General features: G+C 36.7%; 1 protein-coding gene and 1 long non-coding RNA gene across 2 annotated transcripts; both read left to right on the top strand.

Moving 5' to 3' along the window:
- Positions 1-305: 305 nt before the first annotated feature.
- LOC140160671 (uncharacterized) lies at positions 306-12,781 on the top strand. The gene is made up of 3 exons (XR_011860000.1): positions 306-923; positions 6,696-6,794; positions 12,674-12,781. It is a non-coding gene; the product is annotated as an uncharacterized lncRNA (long non-coding RNA).
- A 66-nt stretch (positions 12,782-12,847) lies between these two features.
- LOC140160670 (uncharacterized) lies at positions 12,848-20,410 on the top strand. The gene is made up of 3 exons (XM_072183945.1): positions 12,848-13,511; positions 15,354-17,219; positions 18,492-20,410. Exons 2-3 carry the CDS (start codon positions 15,945-15,947, stop codon positions 19,047-19,049), a joined length of 1,833 nt encoding a protein of 610 aa, XP_072040046.1. The 5' UTR covers positions 12,848-13,511; positions 15,354-15,944; the 3' UTR covers positions 19,050-20,410.
- The last annotated feature ends 905 nt before the right edge of the window (positions 20,411-21,315 follow it).

Here is a 21,315-nt window from a genome sequence, read left to right as displayed (position 1 = left end):
TCCATTGGCCTAAAGGACATTTTTCGAAAATTAAAAAAAAATATTGGGGCTGTGAAATAATTATGAGCCCCCCCCCTCTTGGTCTGCCAAAAAATCTTTTCCCCCACATTGTGCATGCCAAATTTTTGGGATCCCAATTTGCAATGTGTAGCGAGCAGGAAAATTTGCATATATTAATGCGTTTCCGTACTGTTTTCCTAAGCCTTTTTACGGCCTTTTTAGAGCGTCTTAGTTAACGCATGAATGTCTGCCAAAATTGCTTGCCCTTCCCCTCTCGGCTGGCCAAAATTGCTCCCCCATTTTACCCTCCCCAGGGCTCATAATTATTGCACAGCCCCTTAATAGTGCTGCACAGTAGTGCACATTAGCTGCAAATGTTGTACATTTATTTTTCATTTCCAGAATTGTCCATGCATGATCTCTTTGGTACAGTATGCACAAATTACATAATTTTTGATCATATATGTATAATATTAATTCACAGCAAGTGTCTCTGACTAAAAGCATATGTTGATTTTCAGCATTTGTGAAAATTAAATCGCCACAAAAATAAAATCCCCAACAGATTATGTAAAGTCAGGAAGTCAATTTGACCTTTGAGCCCAACTAGGTCTTGCAGAAGTGTGTATGCAATAGTAGAGAGCCATGCAATGCCCGTGGATTGCGTGGATTGCGTTGGCACTGCTGCACAGCTCATGCTCACATGCTAGCTGCTTCCATTTTGAACATTTATTGCATTAGCACAACTTTGCAGCATCCAGTAGGAATAAATTCAGTCATGTACCTGGTGATGACATCAACCAGTTCATCATGTTCATGCTGGTGTTAACCCAGATCTATAACACATGACCTATTGGGATTATATTGCATTAATGTATGTAATAAAGGGGATGTGATGTGTGTGCAGCTAGCAGAACTGTATGGTAAATATATCATTGTATTTATTGATAAGGCTGTGTATGTATTGCTTCAAGCTCATACAACTAAAACAGGATATACTACAATGTATTACTATTAGTAATACATGTACAGTATTGGTATGTGGTGTGGCATGTATGGAATATAACATGGGTCTGTTTAATTCACAAAATGGGGATTAAAAGTTCTAAATAAAATAAGGGTTTAATATATAATTTATAGTCCCCTACAAAGCTTAGCTTTTTCCAGGGTTATACATGTAGCAAGCAGGGTACCCATGGCTGGGCCAAAATCAATGCAAAATTTGAGAAAATTGAGGGTTTGAAAATTGCAAAATCAAATAGCTTGCCAGATAAACTTGTTGTAGTGCTAAACAGAAAATTACAGCATGCCCATGTTATAAAAAACATTGTTTTCAAATTTAGCAACTTCTCATGGATAGAATTTTTTTTAAACCGAGAAATTAAAAAATATCGGAATTTTATTGACATGGGTCTAACTTGAATCAGTGAAAAATCTTGCCACTTGAAAACTTTTTTATTTGCAAAAATATGTGCTACAAACTTAATACAATACACAATCTTCCAGAATTTACTTGCCTTACATAGCCGCTTTCGCCAAACGTTTGACAAACATTTAGCGATCAAAGCGTTTACAAGCGTTTGCAGGCGTTCTGAAAATGTTTGACAAGCGTTTGTGCTCGCAATTGTTTGACAAGCGTTTGGCGTAAAAACGGCTGTGTACTTATAAACCTGATATTAAACTGTGGTGCCGAAACACAGTCGCCATCATGGGCTTTTTTTTCTTCAATAAAATCAATCAAGCTGCAAAAGCCAAAATAAATTTCTTTATATTGAACATGTGACCTGTCACTGCAGTACCCTAACAATGGTATTTGGGTAATTCCAATCCAAGTGTTATAACCCTAGATGTATTTCACATTACATAAATCAATAGTTTTCTTTCTTTATCAATATTTTGTATAATGTCAACCATGTGCAGTGTAGAGTTGTCAAGCAGTATGCAATCATTCTCCCATAGTAAAAATGAAAACATGTTTCTCGTCTGGGTTTTTAAAAAAAGGAGGAGGAGGGGCTTTTTATTTTTTATCGAAAATAGGTGTAAATACCCATATTTGAAGCTATATGTATCATAACATTATTCACAGGTGGTCTGACAGTTCTCTGTGTTCCCTGTCGTGTGCTCCCAACGATTATCATTGCTGGAGTGGATGTTATCGCAGATATCACGATTGTCAACAACAAGAATGTAGTATAATAAATAACAGGTTGGCTAAAGGTTTGTCCTTGTACATGTAGAGTGCTTTCAAACATACATGATATCAGATATATTCCCTCAACTTTCAGCACACTCTTTGATTGAATTTCCTCAGTTCATATCACAAAACACGGCATACCAATGTATAAGTATTGTATACAATAATACCTGATAAGGAGACCTTTTTTATATCGTTGTTCTGATAGTTATGCCCCTCTAATGATCACAGAACCTTCCAGAAGTGTTTTTTATCTAGACATCTTTTTTTTTCAAAAGTTATAACTGAATTTATAAAAATTAAATTAAAATTGAAGCAGCCTCCAAAAAGGAAGTGGGAGGGGACGAGAAACATGTTTATTTTTTACTTGGCCTTAAAAGTACAAAAGTGTATGTTTGGCCTTGTACTTGGGGAAAAACTGCTAACTGATTAAATATACCTGTAGTTGCCTCTCTGCCTTTAAATAATATGTAACTTGTAATACTCTATTGTGGTGCTTAATTTACATGTTAAGGCTGGGTTTAATTGATAAATTGTTTTTTGCCAAATTGGTCAATTCGAATGCAAAAATATAGACTTGAAGAAAAAAATTGTTTCTGGATTTTCAGAAATTTGATCTGTATTTTTTGTACAGTAAAAACTTTTTCCCATTTTTGGAAATGCAATCACCGATCAACTTCAAACTTGGTATAGTGAATAGTGATGGGATATGGTGATTGGCCTGATGTGCTAAATAGTTTGTGTCATTTTATTTGCATATTTATGAATATTAATGAGTTCATTTGCATATTTTGCCTACATTTCCATTAATCCACTCTCCAGCTTAAACGCAATCACCGATCAACTTCAAACTTGGGTATTGTGATAGTATTCTTCATATATTCCAACCTTTATTGTGGGGGCCACCTTAATTACAAACCACGTAATTCTAGTTCAAAATAAGGGTCATTTGATTGAGGCCAAACATGCACCTTTTTTGCCTTTGAATGTTTTAAAACTACATGTACAAACCTTTCACATTTCAGTTTGTTTTGTACTATATACACCCCAATGTAGTCATTGTTGCCTTGAAAAGGACCTCCAAATACGGGAAGTAGTCAAACAAATTGGTCATTGTCACTTAAGGCCAAAAAAATAAAAGGTTTGTCTCAAAACTCACGAGTGGTTTGAAAACAAATGCGAAATGCGTTTTTTTTTAGGTTTTTTTAATTCCCGACATGGTATAATGGTATTTTTATAGTATTTTGAGAAACAAAATCTGATTTTCGCCGAATTTTCCCCGAAAAAACTAAACTAAATTTTTTAAAAAAAAAAAAAAATTCTGCATTTCTTTTTTTTCAAATCACACAATTTTACAAATGCGCGCGCATCAAGCTTTGAGACAAACTTTTTATTTTTTATTTTGGCCTAAATTGATTTCAAGATATATATGTTGCTCAATTTTGTGTTTTCCATTGCTTTTAGCAACATAAAAATCCAAGATTGTGGCAGGAGTTGGCGGTTCAATTTATAAGGCTTTTGCATATCTGGCATTTGTTTTTAATTACGGTATATTGAAAAGGGAGATTTACAACCCAAAACTGAAAAATGATTTTGCTTGATACGACTGCAGGCTTTGAGTTTTAAGGTACACTAGTGTGATTTATAGCTCGCATTACAGAATCGGACACAAGTGCAGTTTATGGCACACCCGACAGCTCACCTTAACATTTCAAGGAGTGGGATTTGTTGCACACGTCGCCTAGTATTTCCTTGAAATCTAGGGACTGTGCTCAAAGCCTGTGACTTTATTTCCCTATATCATGGTTCATGGCACATAATATCATTAAAATAAACTACATGATATACGATTTTAAAACCATACACAATGAATATAACAAATGCCATATGTATTTTTTTCTATTCTCATATATTTGTTGTTGAAAGTGAAGGTCAGGTCATAATGCAATCCAGTTTTGATAGTGTTGGAAGTGAGCCAGACAAGTGTTTGTATTTGGGCTTAAAATCACTATCTGTGCAAATTCCTTTTATATATGCAAAATGGTAATAAGTAGATTTGTAGAGTATAAAGAAGAAAGTTTTATGGTATTTATTATCTGTTTATTTGATAATGACTTTTATACAATTTGTGCAATTTTTGCATGTTTAGGCCAAAAAAAGAGGTTTCTCTCAAAGCTCGCGCACGCATTTGTAAATTCGTGAGATTTGGAAAAAAAGAAATGCAGAATTTTTTTATTTCCAAAAAAACCATTTTTATAGTTTTTCCAGAAAAATTAAAGTGAAAATCTGATTTTTTTTTCTCCAAATACCATGAAAAAAGTCGGAATAAAAAATCAAAAAAAATCGCATTTCGCATTTGTTTTCAAACCACTCGTGAGATTTGAGACAAACCATTATTTTTTTTGACCTTAGGAGGGAAGTTTTATGAGCTGATAGTATTTAGTAGGGCTTATTTATTTTGCCACATTTTGGGCTATTCCAGAACTGAAATCCATACCAATCAGGGTTGTAAGCTTCAGTGGGTGGTTGTCACGTTTGTGGGCAGCAGCTGAGTTTTGGAGCCAACCACTTAGCTGTAATTTAGCACAAGCTCTTATTTAGCACTATGGCTAAGCTGAGTTTTGGAGCCAACTACTTAGCTGTAATTTAGCACTATGGCTAGAGCTAAGTTATACCACTCAGCGAATATTGCACAATTTTGTTGAAGTAGTCAAGAATTTAGTCAATTTTAGGCCAATGAAAGTCAATATTGAGTTTCCGTCACCCGCCCTCACTTCATTTTCTGACCCTCACTTGAATTCATTATTGTAATTTTCCAAAAATAACAATAAAAACTGGTAATATTAGCAAAAAAAAACGATGAATATCTGTGCATTTTTAATGGAAAAATCTAAATCAAAACATCCATTTTGCTACCGAACTTGCCGCCTCTTTTTAGTATACTTTTAAATCTCACCCTGCCCCCCTACATGTAAGCTGTTGGTTTACTAGTATCAGCTCTTAAGGAAGACAAATCCTTAATCTTAGAGGGAGTATGACTTCAAAATGGGGTTACCTGAATGGGTTGCTCCATTTGAAATCTGTGTGGTGTGTCTTCCATGACAAGGGGGTGTATGGACTTCAACTAGAATATTAGCCCATTCCCTGGGCCCATTCTTGTTTACAAGCATTTGCGTTCCTGAGTACACAAGCAATGTACAAATATACCCTCCTAGGCGAAGGGTACTTTTTCACCTATTGTAAGCAGCCCACATAATGTAGCTGTCTAGTGTTGCCAAAAAGTCATTCTCACAAGAAATGTGCAGTTGAACAAATGAAGAATAATATTTTTGAGTAATTTTCTGCAATGTTGATATATTTTTGTTTTCGCTCTCTTTATCTGTACTTTATGTTAAAATTTAAATGAATGATGTACATTTACATGTACATTGTAGATTGTACATAGATTGATGCTAACTTTGCAGCCACCGGTAATCTGTATTCTTTGTTTACCATGTACACATTGTAAAAAGTGTAAATTTCATTTCTTTTTGTACAAGAAAACTTTTCACAAAATAAAGAAAGGAATTTTGATATTATATACTGTTGTTTGCTGTTAAACTTTTTCAATATTTTTTTTTTTAATTTTTTTTTTTTTTTTCCATTTTGGTGACAATTTGTTGAGGATAATATTGGGAAATGCATGATTTGTAAAAAAATTGCATTTTGAATGTAGTTGTAAAGGTTTGTCTCAAAGCTCACGAGTGGTTTGAAAACAAATGCGAAATGCGACCCCCCCCCCCCCCCCCCCAACTATGGTATTTTGAGGGGGGGAAATCTGATTTTTGCCAAATTTTTTTGGTAAAAATTTTTGAAAAAGTTTGAAATAAAAAAAAAATTCTTTTCAAATCACACGATTTTACAAATGCGCACACAAGCTTTGAGACAAACCTCTTTTTTTTTGCCGTTAGTCCAGTCTACTGAAAAATATTTTACAAAATCTAAAATTTAGGTAAACTAAATTGTCACCAAAATGTTTTTGCTTCAGCAATATTGTTAAGTTTACTTCAATGCTGTTTGCAAGAAAATTTGCATGAAATTATTGGAACTTTAACTGGGCTATTCCATTTAAACCTCACACTGCCCTGTGGAAGATTTTGCTGTCATTTCAATTCTAGTTGAGCTGTAATTTTTGCTCCTTTTATGTTCAATTCCAGTTGAAATTGATAGAATCCAGTTGAATTTTGCACAAGTTGACGAAGAAGAAAATGTTTGAATTCCAAAATCTTTCGCATTTTATGGAAGAAAATAGTTGGATCCGGAATTATTTTTCAATTTAGTTGGAATGCCAAAATTTTCCTAAGCAGTGGGTGTGGAAATCAAATGCAACATCCTTTTAAATTATCAACCAAATTGATGGACTAATTAATTAATGCCTGTTTAGTAAATGTACGTCCATTACAAACCCTTAAGCGTTAAATCTTAAAATGACCATTTCTGGGCTCTTCTATTTATTTCTTAGGTTAAAGCCGTGGGTGGTGTCAGGTCCGAGTCGTCAATGAATAGCGGAAACGACTTGACGGGGGTGCCCCGCTTAGATAATCATATGGACACCAAATCTGTAAGTCAATGTAAAGTAATTTTTAGCTTAATTTAAATTTTCAGTAAAATTGAATGAAATTATTTTAGGGGGGGAATAGCCATAGGAAAATAGTCCATGATTTTGCTTGATAATTTAAATGCATGTTTGATAATAACACCAACTGGCTGAAATTTAATTATTGGCATAACATTATAGTAGGTAAAAATTTTGGTAGTTGTCTGACCTTCATACCACCTTCCCTTCCGGAGATATCGTATATTTCCCATTTGGGAAATATTAGGAAATTTACGGAAATCTGAACTTAAAATGAATATAAAATTTTAGGAAAATAATTTGATGTATAATAGTAGCCTTGATTGAATGTTCTTTAACTACATTGTATTAGAACCAAAAGGAACTGTTTTGGAGTCACTATGTTTGAAAAAAATCATTGTAATAAAACAAAAGTTACAGGTTTGGAAATAGCCTACTACTATATTATTTCAGTTATTTTGGGTAAAGAACAAGAAAATTAAAATTTGACATAAATCATGCATTATGGCTTTTAGGCTGTATGGCTTGCAGGCTTTAAATGAAATTTTAGTGAGTCAATGCCGGGGGCTACTCAGTACAAATGACCATACGGGACGTGCCGCAAATATGGGTAGCATTTTGGCCTTTTGGTATATCAATGCCCTTTGGTTTATCAATGACCCCTTTTTCAAAGCCTATTTTGGTATATGAATGGGTCCTTTTTTCTCAATTTTCTCAATTTTTTAGGAAAATATCCCAATTTTTCCTTAATCTAGCCAAAATTTTCCCAACATTTTGGGAAAATTTGTAAAAACTAAGACAATTTGGGTTAAATTCGGTCGAAAATTTTGACTTTTGGTATTTCAATGGGTCTAAATTTATGGGTCTACTTTCAAATTCTCAGCGGCACGTCCCTACCAAAACCAAACTTGAGTACCCCCCCCCCCCCGTCAATGCAAACACCACTTGGAAGATTAAAAAAACTTTACCAAACACAAGCACACTGACTTTCAATATTTAAGTGCGTATATTGTATAGCCACAAACCAGAGACTATACCAACCGGTGCGGATGACAAACTTAAAAGGGAAAGTGCAGAAATTCCTGCTATTTGGCAATCGGTGTGACTAACTGCAGTAAGTTTTTATAATTTAATGCGAAAAGAAACAAAATCTGATACAACTTCCAATGGAGGAATAGCACAAAAGGTAGTACTACATGTATAAACAGAGTTTTAAAAACTTGCCATTTCAAAAAGATGAAACTTCCTTTTCTAGGGATAAAAAAGAGCTGGCCTCTACTTCTTTGTCCCTAGAAGAATATCTTTTTGAAATATCTTTTTATTTTAACTTACACCATGTGTATACACATCTGTTACAATGTATTCCTCCATTGGATGTTGTTATCATTTGCTAGTGTGACACAGTTGAATCCTTATGGATCCATCCTTTGGTTCCATCACTTCCCTGGTTCCATGCAGGGCAGTTGGAACATATTTTTTCCTGTTTTTATATAATTTAATGTGGCTTAATTAAGGGGGAATATGCCTTTGCAAGGGCTTAAATTAGAAATGATATATTTAAAGAAAGGGGAAAATTACCTATCTTTCCCAGGTGGCAAAAATAATTATTTTTTTACTTTTTAGGACAATGACCCCCCAAAAAATAGGTTCCTATAGGACAAATGGAAAGTTTTTAGTTCATTTTATAGCCTAACTAATATGTTTTAATTTGCTTTTAATCCCATCTCCATAGGGCATATCGTTTTTGAGAAATCCTGCGCGCAGCAATGACGCGTCGTTAAAATTCACTTCTGAGATATCGGCAATTATGTATAGAAACACTGTTTTTTAATTATTTCCATAGTTTAGAAACACTATTCTATTTTAATATTTTGTGAAAAAGAAGAAATTGAATTTTCACAAATGATTATGAAAATTTGAAACTAAAAGCTTAATTAGTTTTTGAGATATGCATTTTTAAATTGGAAAAATCAAATATCACAGCTTGAGAAAACAATAAAATACACAAGAAATATCGCAGGTTGAAAAACAATAAAATACATAAGAGATTCTAATTTACGAAGTTACATTTTTGACTGTAACTTTTGAACAGAAGCTCCGATTGATGTCAAACAAAAAGCAAAAGAAAGGTAATGTTTCCCTTTCTATAAATATATCATTTCTTATAAAACCCCTTCCAAAGGCATATTCCCCCTTAACCAATTACGCAACTAAAAACCTTACAGCAAGGGAGACACTGAGATTCCTAGTCCTGACATTGTGGGACTACTTACATGTATGTGATAAGTTTTTAAAAGAAAAAGTACATGAATGGGCTTTTAATAGGTCAACTTGCTGGAGCGTGTTCTGATGAACCCATTTTTGAATCTATAACCCAATATAGACTATAGGCCTACACAGCATGAGAAGAAATAACAAGTGGGCATGATGTAATGCGATGCAATCATGCAAAATGAGTCCCATATTGTGAAAACAGATATAGATATAATCAAAACAATCATGCATGGTCTTTGGGTTCCTGAAAATTGTTATTGAAAATTCACTGATTACCATGAAAATCTGAAAATATATGAAATCTGTAGGAATTAGCCCCAGGGATTAGCTGAAAAGTAACTTGGAATAAGTCTATGAAAGTGTCATTTATAGGGTTATTTATTTTACGAAAAAATTAAAAAAAGAATAAGAAACAACAGTATTATTAAAACCCAGTGTTAAAATTTGTTAAGCTCCAATCAATAGCATGTTGCAACCAGTGGCGGCAAAATCAACCAATTTTGCCTCAAATTGCTGCAAAAAGTGGAAATCTCACGTAATTTGGGGGGTTTTGCCTCAAAAGTGGAGGGGTGCAAGAAAAATATTTGGGGGAGCAAATGCCCCCTTGCCCCCCCTGTAGCGCCGCCACTGGTCGCAACACTGCAGTACAGTTTTTTTGCAGGGAGTATATTTGTGTGATTACAGTTGGTCTCCCCATAATTTCAGGGTTCTCTCCAGGTCTCAAATGCAATAATAGTGCCCTAGATGGCCCAAAACCAGAGAAGACACTATGAACCACAATGGCCTCATCCTAATGGCATTGTTCAATAACCTCAATAAAACAATCAAAGTGCAAAATTTGACCTCAAGTTGAAGAGTATGAGTTTTTGTACTCAAATTTTCAAAGGTCATTCAGTGAATGTGCAAATTGTATCGGGTTATAGAACCGAGCCCTGATAGATGAACATGTTCTGGATCCTAGTGAGATCTATCTTACACTACCCATAACTCCCATAACTTGTATTTCTCTCATTATAATTTCATGTACTGATTTGCCATCTAGTGCAACATGGATCAATAATGATAAAATGACAGAGCACATCAAGATCTTGCAAAATATGTTTATTTCTTAGACTTTTCTTGACTATCAGCCCATCAACAAGAAAACAAAGTGAACCTGTACAAAGTATGTACACATACACCCCTACACAGGAGTGTCATTTGATGTAATGAAGTGATGCATCATGTTGCAAAGTTTTCTGGGAAGGGGGTAGATATCTTCTCTGGTTCAAATTTTTTACATGTGGTTTTACACTTAAAGATCGCAACTTTTTGCCTGGGCCTTTTGATTGAAAACTACATTTTGGTTCTGTTTAAGAATAAGTTAACACACCCCTTGAGCAAACTTTTAGTAAATTTGAGGAAAAACAGAAAATTAGTGCTCTAAATGCTCCTTCCTACATGTATACACTGATGAAATGGGTATAATATTTAAAGCCAGGCTTTGGGGGGGGGGGTGCTGTTATTTGAAAAAAGTGGACCCTTTTCCTGGGGTGGGCAATTTCGTGGAAAGGCGACCTTTTCCCTAAAACGTGGACATTTTTTACCAAAAAAACAGAAAAAACTGTGTGGTCGCACCTATACACCCACCCGCTGCGTACATGCCTGAAGTTAGCCATATTCGCTGTCGAAGTGATGTAATAATCTGATTAACTACCATAGCAATGGGTGAATTCAATTTTTGACTATATTGCCTTGCACTACAACAGTACCTATGCATTGAACCAGTATCATTCTGATCACTCGCACCTGTAAGATTTAAGTATCTTTGAAAAGAGCGGTATTGTATTCAAAACTATGATTGCAGACATACACAGGTGATCAGTGCAACCTGCTGGTAGTGCAGGGCGAAATAGTCTAATTGTATCATAGGCCTTCAAACATGACATGTTTGAAGGCCTATGATTGTATTCATCCATTGCTATGGTAGTTAATCCGATTTATTACGTTACTTAGACAGCGAATTACAGGGCCAATTATCATGAACAATTCATGCCACAAATATATTATGGTAAATATATGACTGAGGAAATAGTTATTATGTGCCTGTTTGAAATTGACCATGTGTGAAAAATTATCAGGAGTGAAAATTACCAATTGGTATACATTCATGACTACCAGTGCACGAAGGTTGACCCCCAATGTCACCAATGCATTCAGTATTGCCATTGTCATCAATATGCCACCCAATTGGGCTATGTATCAGTGGATGGCTTCAGGGGGTTGCCACTTTGACCTCCAATTTCACTACCTACCAATGCATTCTCAGTATTGCCATTGTTATCATATCAGGGCCGTAGCAAGGTCGAAAAATGTGGGGCGGCCATCACAAATATCAATATGGGGCGGTCAAATTACACATCTATGCCCATATTGAAATAAAGATACAAAGAAAAACATAACAAATTTCTCAAAAAGTGGGGCGGCCATGGCATCCTCGGCATCCCCCCCCCCCCCAATCCACAAAGGTCCACTTTTGCTACACTTTTTGCTGGTTTTTTTTTGGATAAAAAGTTCCAAAAGTGGGAGAACAATTAACAAAATGTCCACTTTTTAGTGATAGGGTAGGCCTGTTCAAAAAGTCCAAAAAAGGGCAATTTTTAGGTTTTTTATTTTTACTTTAGGGCCACATTTTACAAAAAATGCACTTTTCATTGAAAAAAAGTCCACTTTTTTGAAGTCCCACCCCACCCCCAATAAGTTTTATGTATGTACAGGCTTGGCTGTCTGTGCCTAGTGTTGAAATGCAGCATTGTAAATAGTAGAGTAGCCAGATTTATTTTGGGGGGTGGATAGCTAAAAGGTGGACCTTCTGTGAATTTTTCCTTCAAAAAATGGCCAATTTCAATGTTTTTATCAAAAAAAGTGAACCTTGAGAGAAGTTTTCAACTAACAAGTTCATTTCTTATGTTTGACCCGTACTTAAATTTTGATACAAAATGTGACACTTTTTTGACAAAACTTTTATAGGGGGAGGTCAAGTTGCATCTGGTGTACTTTATATTCCTTCAAAATTGAGGTTTAAAAAAAATAATCAGAATCTCTTCAGGCAAATGCGGAAAACAAGTTTGGGATAATGATTCAATTCAATCAAGTATTCTTCGGCCCAATTAATATTTTGGATTTTCTATACACTAAAAATTGGGCTCTTTGTGGCACATTTGCCGCACCCAGTGTGTCACACTTTGGCATTGAAAGGTTCTGGCAACATTGTGTATGACAAAACCTGTATACAATAATACATGCACTGTGAACAGTGAACAGTGTGTAAGTATTGAAGCCCTATTAAATGTGTATTCAATGATCAAAATTTGTTCAGGTCAAATGATTTGATACAATTAATCCACGCTATATTGGCTGGTATTGCGTATGTGCATGCGGTTCACAATCCTGTATAAAATGTAAGCGTTTTGTATTAGTGGTTCAAATACCACATGTATACGTGGATGTCATTAAAATTAACACATTATGATTATGTCATTGGATCAGAATTTGCAACAGGTGCATGCACATGATTTGAGGTAACATTTTAAGCTTATTATTTTCTTCAGGTTATGCCTAAACAAAGCTTGTGTGACACCAATAAAGACAGCAGAGGTGATGATGGGAATGCTCCAAGTCAGCTGATCATGCAAGATTCTGAAAGAAGTCTATTGCAGGATCATACAGATGGACATCAAACTATAATAGCAGGCGACGGAAAGGCATCGATAAAAGCGTACGACTGATCTGACGACACAATGTACGAGAGAAAATCTACAGCAGTCATGTAACAACGCGGATAGTCATCGACAGACGTGTGACACACCCACAGATGTTTGTACAACTTTGAATTTTACCAAGCAAGATCCAAAAAATAATTTGCAGTATAATTTAGGCAACCATAATACCTCAGCTGGAAACGATCATGACATCGACAATGTAAATAAAGTTGACTTTAATGAGAAACCGTCCAGCGCACAAGATAGTGGAGAAAGTTCACAGTCACAGAACCGCACAGACTCTGATGAAAATGCACAAAATGTTGGTGGTTTAAAAGCGTCAATAACAAACCAGCAGGCAAAAAAGCGTAATATCTCAGTCGGTGATGTTTTCACGTTAACATTACGTCCGATCAAGCGAGAAAACAACGATTCGCAACAGCATGATACAGACAGCCAGAGTACCTCAGAATCAGATTTCAAGACTTTAAAAGTTCAAATTGTGGAAGAAAAGTGTGACTATGACTCTGATGATGGACAGCATGAGGACTGGATCTGTAGTGTTGATAGTGATGAGGAATCACCACAAGATGCGAGAAATAGAGCAATAACAAAGAAGGAAAAACACCGCTATGCAGCTGCTAGGTATCGGCACAAGGAAATAGTACTGAAAGAACAACTCCAAAAGGTAAGTTAAACCTACAGCCCCACCCCCCCCCCCGAAATTTCCAAATGGCTCGCCAAAAATCGCTTTCCCCCTCTCGCCCGCCAGGAATCACTTCCCCCCTCGGCCCACCAAGAAATCTACGCCCCCCCGCCTTGCACATGCCAAATTTTTTGGATCCCAATTTGCAAACCGTAAATGGTCTATATACATGTTGCAAGCGCAGCGAGCAGGAAAATGTGCATATTTAAACGTTTCCGTACTGTTTTCCTAAGCCTTTTTAGAGCATTTTATTTAAAAGGTGCCCCAAGAATGTGTGCCAAAATTGCTTGCCCCCCCTTTGGCTTGCCAAAATTTCTTGCCCCCTCCCCACAATTTTACCCTCCCCAGGGCTCATAATTATTGCACAGCCCCTAAGCATCGGAGGAAAACACAATGGCGGTATTTGTGGCAGCAATTGCGTTTTTGGGGTGTATAGTTGCATTTTTTACAACAAAAATTATTATTATTTTATTTTTTACAAAAAATAAAGATCTTAAATTGCTTGTTATTCAAGGTTCAAACTGGATAAATACTGCTCCTAAAAAAAGTTTAAAATTGCAAGGTGTTTTTTTTTGTTTTTTTGGTTTTTTTAAGCTGGATAAAGCTGTACATTTTTTTAAACATACAGCTTAAAAGTACTGTACTTTAAAAGTACTTTAAAAGTACTGTTGCTTCTGTTGAACAGTCAGGAACACATTGAATTAGCATACATTGCCAGCTGATTAATAGAAGCAAAAATAATTATTAAAATGTACAACTTTATCCAGCTTTTTTTTAGGGGGGGTAGAAATTGTGTTTTTTGCATTTTTTGAAAATTGTGCATTTTTTGGCTTTCAAAATTGAGTTTTCCTCCTGTGCTTATAATAAAACCTTTAAAGGGGCACCTCGTGATCCACAGCCTTATCCCCCAACTTAATCCAAAAAAAGGTTTTCACACCATCAGAAATATACATATTATACTTATTGTGTATTTAGTTCTTGCAGATTTGCACTATACATGTATATTGTCCAATTTGATACTACATTACAAATGTATGTGATAAGGCCAAAAAAAAAGTTGTTTGTTTGTCCTCCACCGCCCACTCCTGGCCTGACCAATATTTTTTTTTTCATTTTTTTTTTAATAAATAAAAAATTCAATTTTTTTTTCAGATTTGGAGTATCTCTAGACCTTGCTAGAACTAAAAAATGCTAGGATCGTTCATAGTTGAAAATAAAAAGCCCCCAAAAAATCATTTTGTGTCTTCTATACATTTGTATGCAAAGTTATTATTTGTGTTCATGTCATAGTCAATTATTATTATTTCAAATGTCTTCAAAAATAATTTGATTTATATCCATTTTGAAATCATTAAAAGACTATGACATGAACACAAACTATAAATTTGCATATTAAAGAAACAAAATGGGTTTTTTTAAAGTCACCATGAATGATAGTAGCTTTTAGCTCTTGCTAGGTCCAGGAATAAGCCAAATCCGAAAAAAAATAAATAAATAAAAAAAATTAAAAAAACCCGCCCGCACCTCCTCTTTCAAAGCTGTGGAGGACAAACAAACAATTATTTTTTTGGCCTAACTCCCAAATTCAATATCCAAATCAAATAAAATTTTGGAAGTACGCTTTTTTCATTGATATCTGTTGAAAAAAAATAATGGGGTTATACCCCTTAACACCTGCTGTAACCTATTCCCCAATTTTGCACTTTAAATTTTCACAATTTTGTCAGATCCCACTGACATCTCTGACCAATCACATTTCAGTATTCTCTGACATTATACATAATGTTATTTTCTTCTTTTTTTCTCACAAATTTTCATATACAGGATGAGAAGAAGCTATCAGATGAAAATATACAACTCCAAGCCCGAATCCAAACCTTATCATCAGTGAGAGCAGCTTGTATAGCGCATTTAAAATCCATCAGCACACAAAAACTATGCGAAGGCGTCTCCAGTCTGGCAGCATTAATCCCACCTGGACACGAGGAGGCGTTGGTATCCGTCAAAGTGGTATTATATCGGGAAATCGCAAACCAGATAAAAGAGCTTGCTCATATCTACAAAACCCCGGTGAAAGATCCGGTGGTGCCGGAACCGCAGAAGCAAACGGTTCTGCAGAAGCAAACGGTTGAGAGTGAGGAAGTATCAGAGAATTCACCAATATTTGCCTTATCAAGAGTAACACCCTCTGTGTTTGCTATTAAAGAGGTCAATAATTCCAGCGAGAATTTAGGAGTTACACAAAACAGTCCAGTGAAAGTACAAGATATATCCGGTCCTATTAGCAATAACAGTTTGACACCAGAGAGGGCACTGTGTCATGATTCTGCGGTAGCAGTATTGCCCAAGAGTATACCTGTAGAAGAAGAGTACGAAAGTACTCAGAGTAGTGTTGGGCTACCACATACAGAAGAAATGTCAGTAGCTACTAGTACCAATATTATACCTCCACCTACAACTCCAACTAGTCATTTACAAGCAGGTAATATGGCAGCTGGGCATGTTAGTACCAGTCAAGATTTAATATACACAGAGTCAAAATCTACAAGCGATATGAATCCGGTTTCCATGGAGGTAGTCCGTATTCCTGCACAAATATTATTGCCCATGCCTATTTTAGAACAAGCGGCACCAATCGATTTGTCAAAGAAAAAGCAGATAATATGTTCTGAATATGAGCAAATGGGAATCGAGGAGCAGACGACGGAATCATGTGAGCAGACGACGGAATCAAGTGCCTTGCCAGAAATTTGTACAAATAGTCTAGAGTCAGGATCCCGATGTGATGAATTGAATTTGTTAGCAACGACAGCTTTATCAATGGGCTTGACAAACAGAGATGCCAGTAATCAAGTTGGGGATGTCACTAGACAAAAATTGCCTTTTGAAGTATCAAGTGAAATAGCTACAGCAAAAGACTATAGTCGCAGCAAGCTTTTGAGACATGAGCCACCATCATCAGATATTGAGATGGTGCACTATAGAGATGCTGATGATGAATCATCTTGTGAAGCACCAGCATCGGTCCCACCACAGAGTGATCCTATGGATCTCTCAAAAGTAGCAACTGACAAGCAAAATGAGCAACCAACTCCAGCTTGGCGGAACTTGTCACCCACCGGTCCTGTTGTTGTATGGGTACAATCAATGTCTACTGGTATTGGGGAGTTACCTAGACGTACAGATCACAGTCGGATTAGGACTGATGCAAATGACGTCACATATGGGTCAAGCAGTCAATCAAGCACTCAGCCAAGCGCTCAATCACGTACTTGCCAGCCTGGTATTCATCTTATCACCACCCCACATTCACATGAAGCATCATTTGCTCAACAACATCAACATCTTCCTGGTAGTTCTAGGGAAGATTTTGTCCAATCTCCTGAAAGATTTCACTCCCCATCAAGTGCTGCTTACCAGATTCCAAGTGATAGCATTTCTTTGTCATCATCAGAAGATGGAGAAGCATCTACATCTGGTTATTATCATGGAGTAGAATCAATGACTGGTGTACCACAAGGTTCAATACCTGGGTCCCCAATGCCAGGACAGGTGAAGCTGTTGCATAAAAATTTTAGATCACCTCAGAAGGGTACTCCGTTAATCGGTGACACAAGACGGGAAAGACAGAGACATGCGTCCAAGAAGAATCGAGTCAAGAATCAGATGATGAGGAAGGCGCTTCTACAGGTAAGTGGATTACTGTAAAAGTGGATCTTTTCAGGATATATTTTTTGTGCTCTGCCAAGTTTGAAAGTTCTGTTTCTCTTAATTTATTAAAAAATTAATCATTCTAAGCTTTCATACATTTGCCCTAGAGAAAATATCTTACCCTTCCCAGAATCCTTTGCAACATGATGCATCATCGTACTACATCAGTATAGAAAGGCATTGTGGGAAGATATCTTCTTTGATTTGGGGCTGTGGGGCACAGCCACTTAATTGGGGACACGGTTGGCTACACTCTGGTTATACTGGCCATGGGACACACCAATATCGCCTGGCTAATAATTACTTGGTACAGCAGAGATATAAAATAAATACCCGGGATCGATACACGTGAATGTGCTATGCACGATTTTGATATTCAGATGAAAATCTTTGGATACGGGATAGAAAATGATGAATATCTCCCGTAAATGATTTCGTCTGAAGAATCCAGATGTGGTTCCTTGCACTTGAATATACGTGTTGAACATATATGATAGTCGTTAGCTAGCGTCTTGAGAAAGACTGACCAAAATTCTGATTTTATATTGCGTTGGTCCTGTATGGACTACAGCGCGTAGTAGGCTATATAGCTGCACTCACTACTCCCATTTAGGCAGTATAAAAGTCGATGACCATTGACCTCAATGTCGTATACAAGCTTACTCACGCACAGAGAAATCAATTACCCGGCTATTGTGAGTAGCCTTAGTCATGTCCCTCGGCTAATTATGCGTCTCAAAGGTCAGAACAAAATGGCCATGCATGGCTGTGGATTCAACCTACCATGGCGATTTCTGCCATGAAGATATGGGGGCGATGACACTGTGTGGGAGTATTGGGTAGGTAGCGATCTTTAATTTGCAATGGGTTCAAGTACATCGCATCTCAACCATTTGTGAAATCAACTTGGAATAGGTAATCATGTATTGGGCTATTGCATTTGAAAACCACACCCCCACTGGAAGATTTTTGAATTCCAAGCATGGTCATTTAATACTTCCTCATCATAAACCATTTTTCATCCTTATAAAGTGGGAAATGTGTTGAATTTGGGGGTTGTAAACAAGATTTATAATGGCTTCTTTTCATTCATACATGTTGTGAATCAGTTAGAAATACATGCAAGTCAGTGATGAAAAGAATCTGACTGATTGGTCTGGGAGTAAAATTGTATATTAAATCTTTGAAATGTATAAAAATAGGAAATATATAATAGCATGTGTTTTTACTTTTTTATTTTTTCTTAAACAGGATGAAAAGCATTTAATATCATCCAACACAAAACTACAAGGAACCATTCGACAACTGGAATCCATCAAATCTGCTTGCCTTGGTATGCTTGCAACAACTAATCTACATCTCACAACTCAGCTGACCATGCACACCGCCAAACAACCGGTGTTAAAACCGTACTGGGACTCCCTCGGTGTCACCATTGCCCTCAGAGTGCCAGATCCATTAGATATGGACACTAACGCGATCAATATAGAGGGCGCTTTACCATTCAAAGAACTCCGTTGTGATTCCAAGACGTGGCCTGAGCCCATGAATCCACACTTTATGAGTCAGGTTTTGATGAATGTGAAAGTTGATGGGCTGGAGTGGAATGGAAGTCTGTTATCTAAAGGAGAGGTTACCATAGTAACTGAGAAAGGTGCTAAAACTGATGATGATGCCATGTTAGCGGTAGACAGTGTGGTTGTAAAGAAAGAAGTTACCATGGCAACTGAGAAAGATGATGAAACTGAAGAGGGCATGTTGGTGATTGATACTGGTAGTGGGAAGGAAGTTACCATGGATACTGTGTAACATGAGGACAAAGTGTATGGTTGGTAATATTTGGTAATTATAGGCCTCATTTACAAAAAACATGTACTCTGTTTTGCATAAAATACCATTCCTTTGATCATTGTGACAAAATACTGAGAAAAAACAATTAACTGGGATTTTCCAGATTGTCCAGACTTTTTTATAACATAATTTTACCCAAAATTTCGGACCCCTCAGAGGTGGTTGGACCCTCTGTGACTACCACTCCCCCACCCCACCACTTTAAAAGCATATTAGCTTGCCAGCAGTAATTTTTGCACACTTTTGGACTGAGGGCCTGTGCCTTATTTAGAACACTAAAGAGATGCATAGTACAAAACAAAAACTGGGGGGAAAACATCACATCACATATGTAAAGCTCCCATTTCTTATAGTCATTCATGGATTTGATTTGTCACTATTTTATTTCTTACACTATGCAGGACAGAGTATATGTTTTAGGCAGGTGAGGCTATTGATAAGCAGCTGGTTTTCTCCAAGGGGTGGGGGGGGGGGGGTGTTAGTTTTACATACCAGGACTTAAAATTTGAAAGCGCACCACAATTTTCAGAGCACATGCATGAGGATCTTGCATGTGTTCTCAATTCGCCCGCGAAGTGTTATAATTTAATCAGATTATTACCATGTCAGCTGGATTTCGCTTTTGAGTCTTGAACCACAATCGAAATGATTGCCACACAAATTCTACGGCATGTACCATCATTCCAAAAGGTTACCAAAGAGTAACAAAAGCACTTCGCTGGTGAATATAGAATAGGGGTTCTTGTCCAAATATCACACACACACACACTATGGACCACAATGGCCTCATCCCATTGGCATAGTTCAATAAACTCAAACAACCATTGTGCAAAATTTGACCTCAAGTTGCAGAGTACAAAAATGAATGATTTTTTGTACCCACATTTTCAACTTAAGGTCATTCAATGAATGTGTAAATGTTTTGTGGTTAAAGAACTGTGTCCTGATAGATGAGTATGTTGTGGTGTACTACCTCGAGTCACTGGCCCTAGCTTTGAAGTTCAGCGTGTTCTTTGTTAGCTTAGCAGTACTTGGTGCGTGTACATCCTGTTACGCGTGCGATCAACATGCCGCATATGTACACGCAAGAAAACATGCTAAGCCAACGCAGCACATGCTGAACTTCTTAGTGCCGGTGACTCAAGGTTGATATATAGGTCTGTATGCACAAAAGATTTATAGACTGGGTCTGAAGTTAGGCCTGGTCTAACTCCTTGTGCATACCGACCATAGACTATAGTGACACTCCTGTTCTAGAGGGTGGCCAAACCTGTGATTTGGTAGCCCAATTGGGTGCCTTTTGAAGATTTTTCCTGTGACTTTGGGCGAAGTTTTCAACATTGGCTCCCGCGACTGCTGATAGTTTCCTGCCCATACAAGAGAATATTGGGTGACTTTTCGATTATTTGACCCGCAATTTGTGTTGCTATGTGTTCTATTATTCTTCCAAGGCCAGTGTGTTGAACACATAGTCATTCCAAGGACATTTTTATTTGAAATAACACATCGCTGTAGAGGACACACATTGTCATAAGAAAGGGGGTGATACATATAGGTGGCTCCATGGGTTTTTCTACCAAAATTCCTTCCCACAAGGCTTATTGCATAACAATATGCATGTATATACAGTTCGGAGGTTAATTCATCTCCTTTGCTATGCAATATACATATTTATTGTGGGAAGGAATTTCTGTACAAATTGACTTCCACAGGAAAAACCCAGGATCCACATATTAATACCCCCCCCCCCCCATTTCAAGCTGGATACAGACAATATGATGTTTGTACATATACACTCAGGATATGGTGGTGGATAAAGAGACCTAAGACTTGTTATAGGGCATTATTTCATGTAAATACAGTATATTTCACAGTGGCATTATATGTATATTTTGCATTTTATGACAGTAATGTGTATTAAGGGAGCATGTAAGGGCCTGATACTTGGGTTCCTGACCAACTGGGGTCGTGATCTCAAAATGTGGGGTCATTGCTTTTGATAAGTGTTTTTGATTGACTAATTTCAGCTGGATGGACTTTATTATATTCCCTTTTAATAATGGCACTGCTCTGATAATTTACATAAATGCAGTTGCGACATATATATTGGAAATGGGAAATTTGGAAGAGTGGTTCTTGACAACTCTTTGACTGCTAATTCTTGCCAGTTCATATGGGTCTAAGGGAACGTTCATAAATACCTTGGTGGGGGGCTGGAAAATTT

The sequence above is a fragment of the Amphiura filiformis genome, chromosome 9, assembly GCF_039555335.1.
Source record: "Amphiura filiformis chromosome 9, Afil_fr2py, whole genome shotgun sequence".
Lineage (NCBI taxonomy): Eukaryota > Metazoa > Echinodermata > Ophiuroidea > Amphilepidida > Amphiuridae > Amphiura > Amphiura filiformis.
The sequence above is the reverse complement of the archived record's forward strand: the minus strand, read 5'-3'. Positions and strand labels throughout refer to the sequence as shown.

Excerpts from the sequence above, each read along its gene's own strand:
- LOC140160670 (XM_072183945.1), top strand. The coding sequence starts at position 15,945 with ATGTCAGTAGCTACTAGTACCAATATTATACCTCCACCTACAACTCCA. Across the intron at positions 17,220-18,491 it reads TGAGGAAGGCGCTTCTACAG|GATGAAAAGCATTTAATATC; the intron begins GTAAGTGGATTA and ends TTTCTTAAACAG.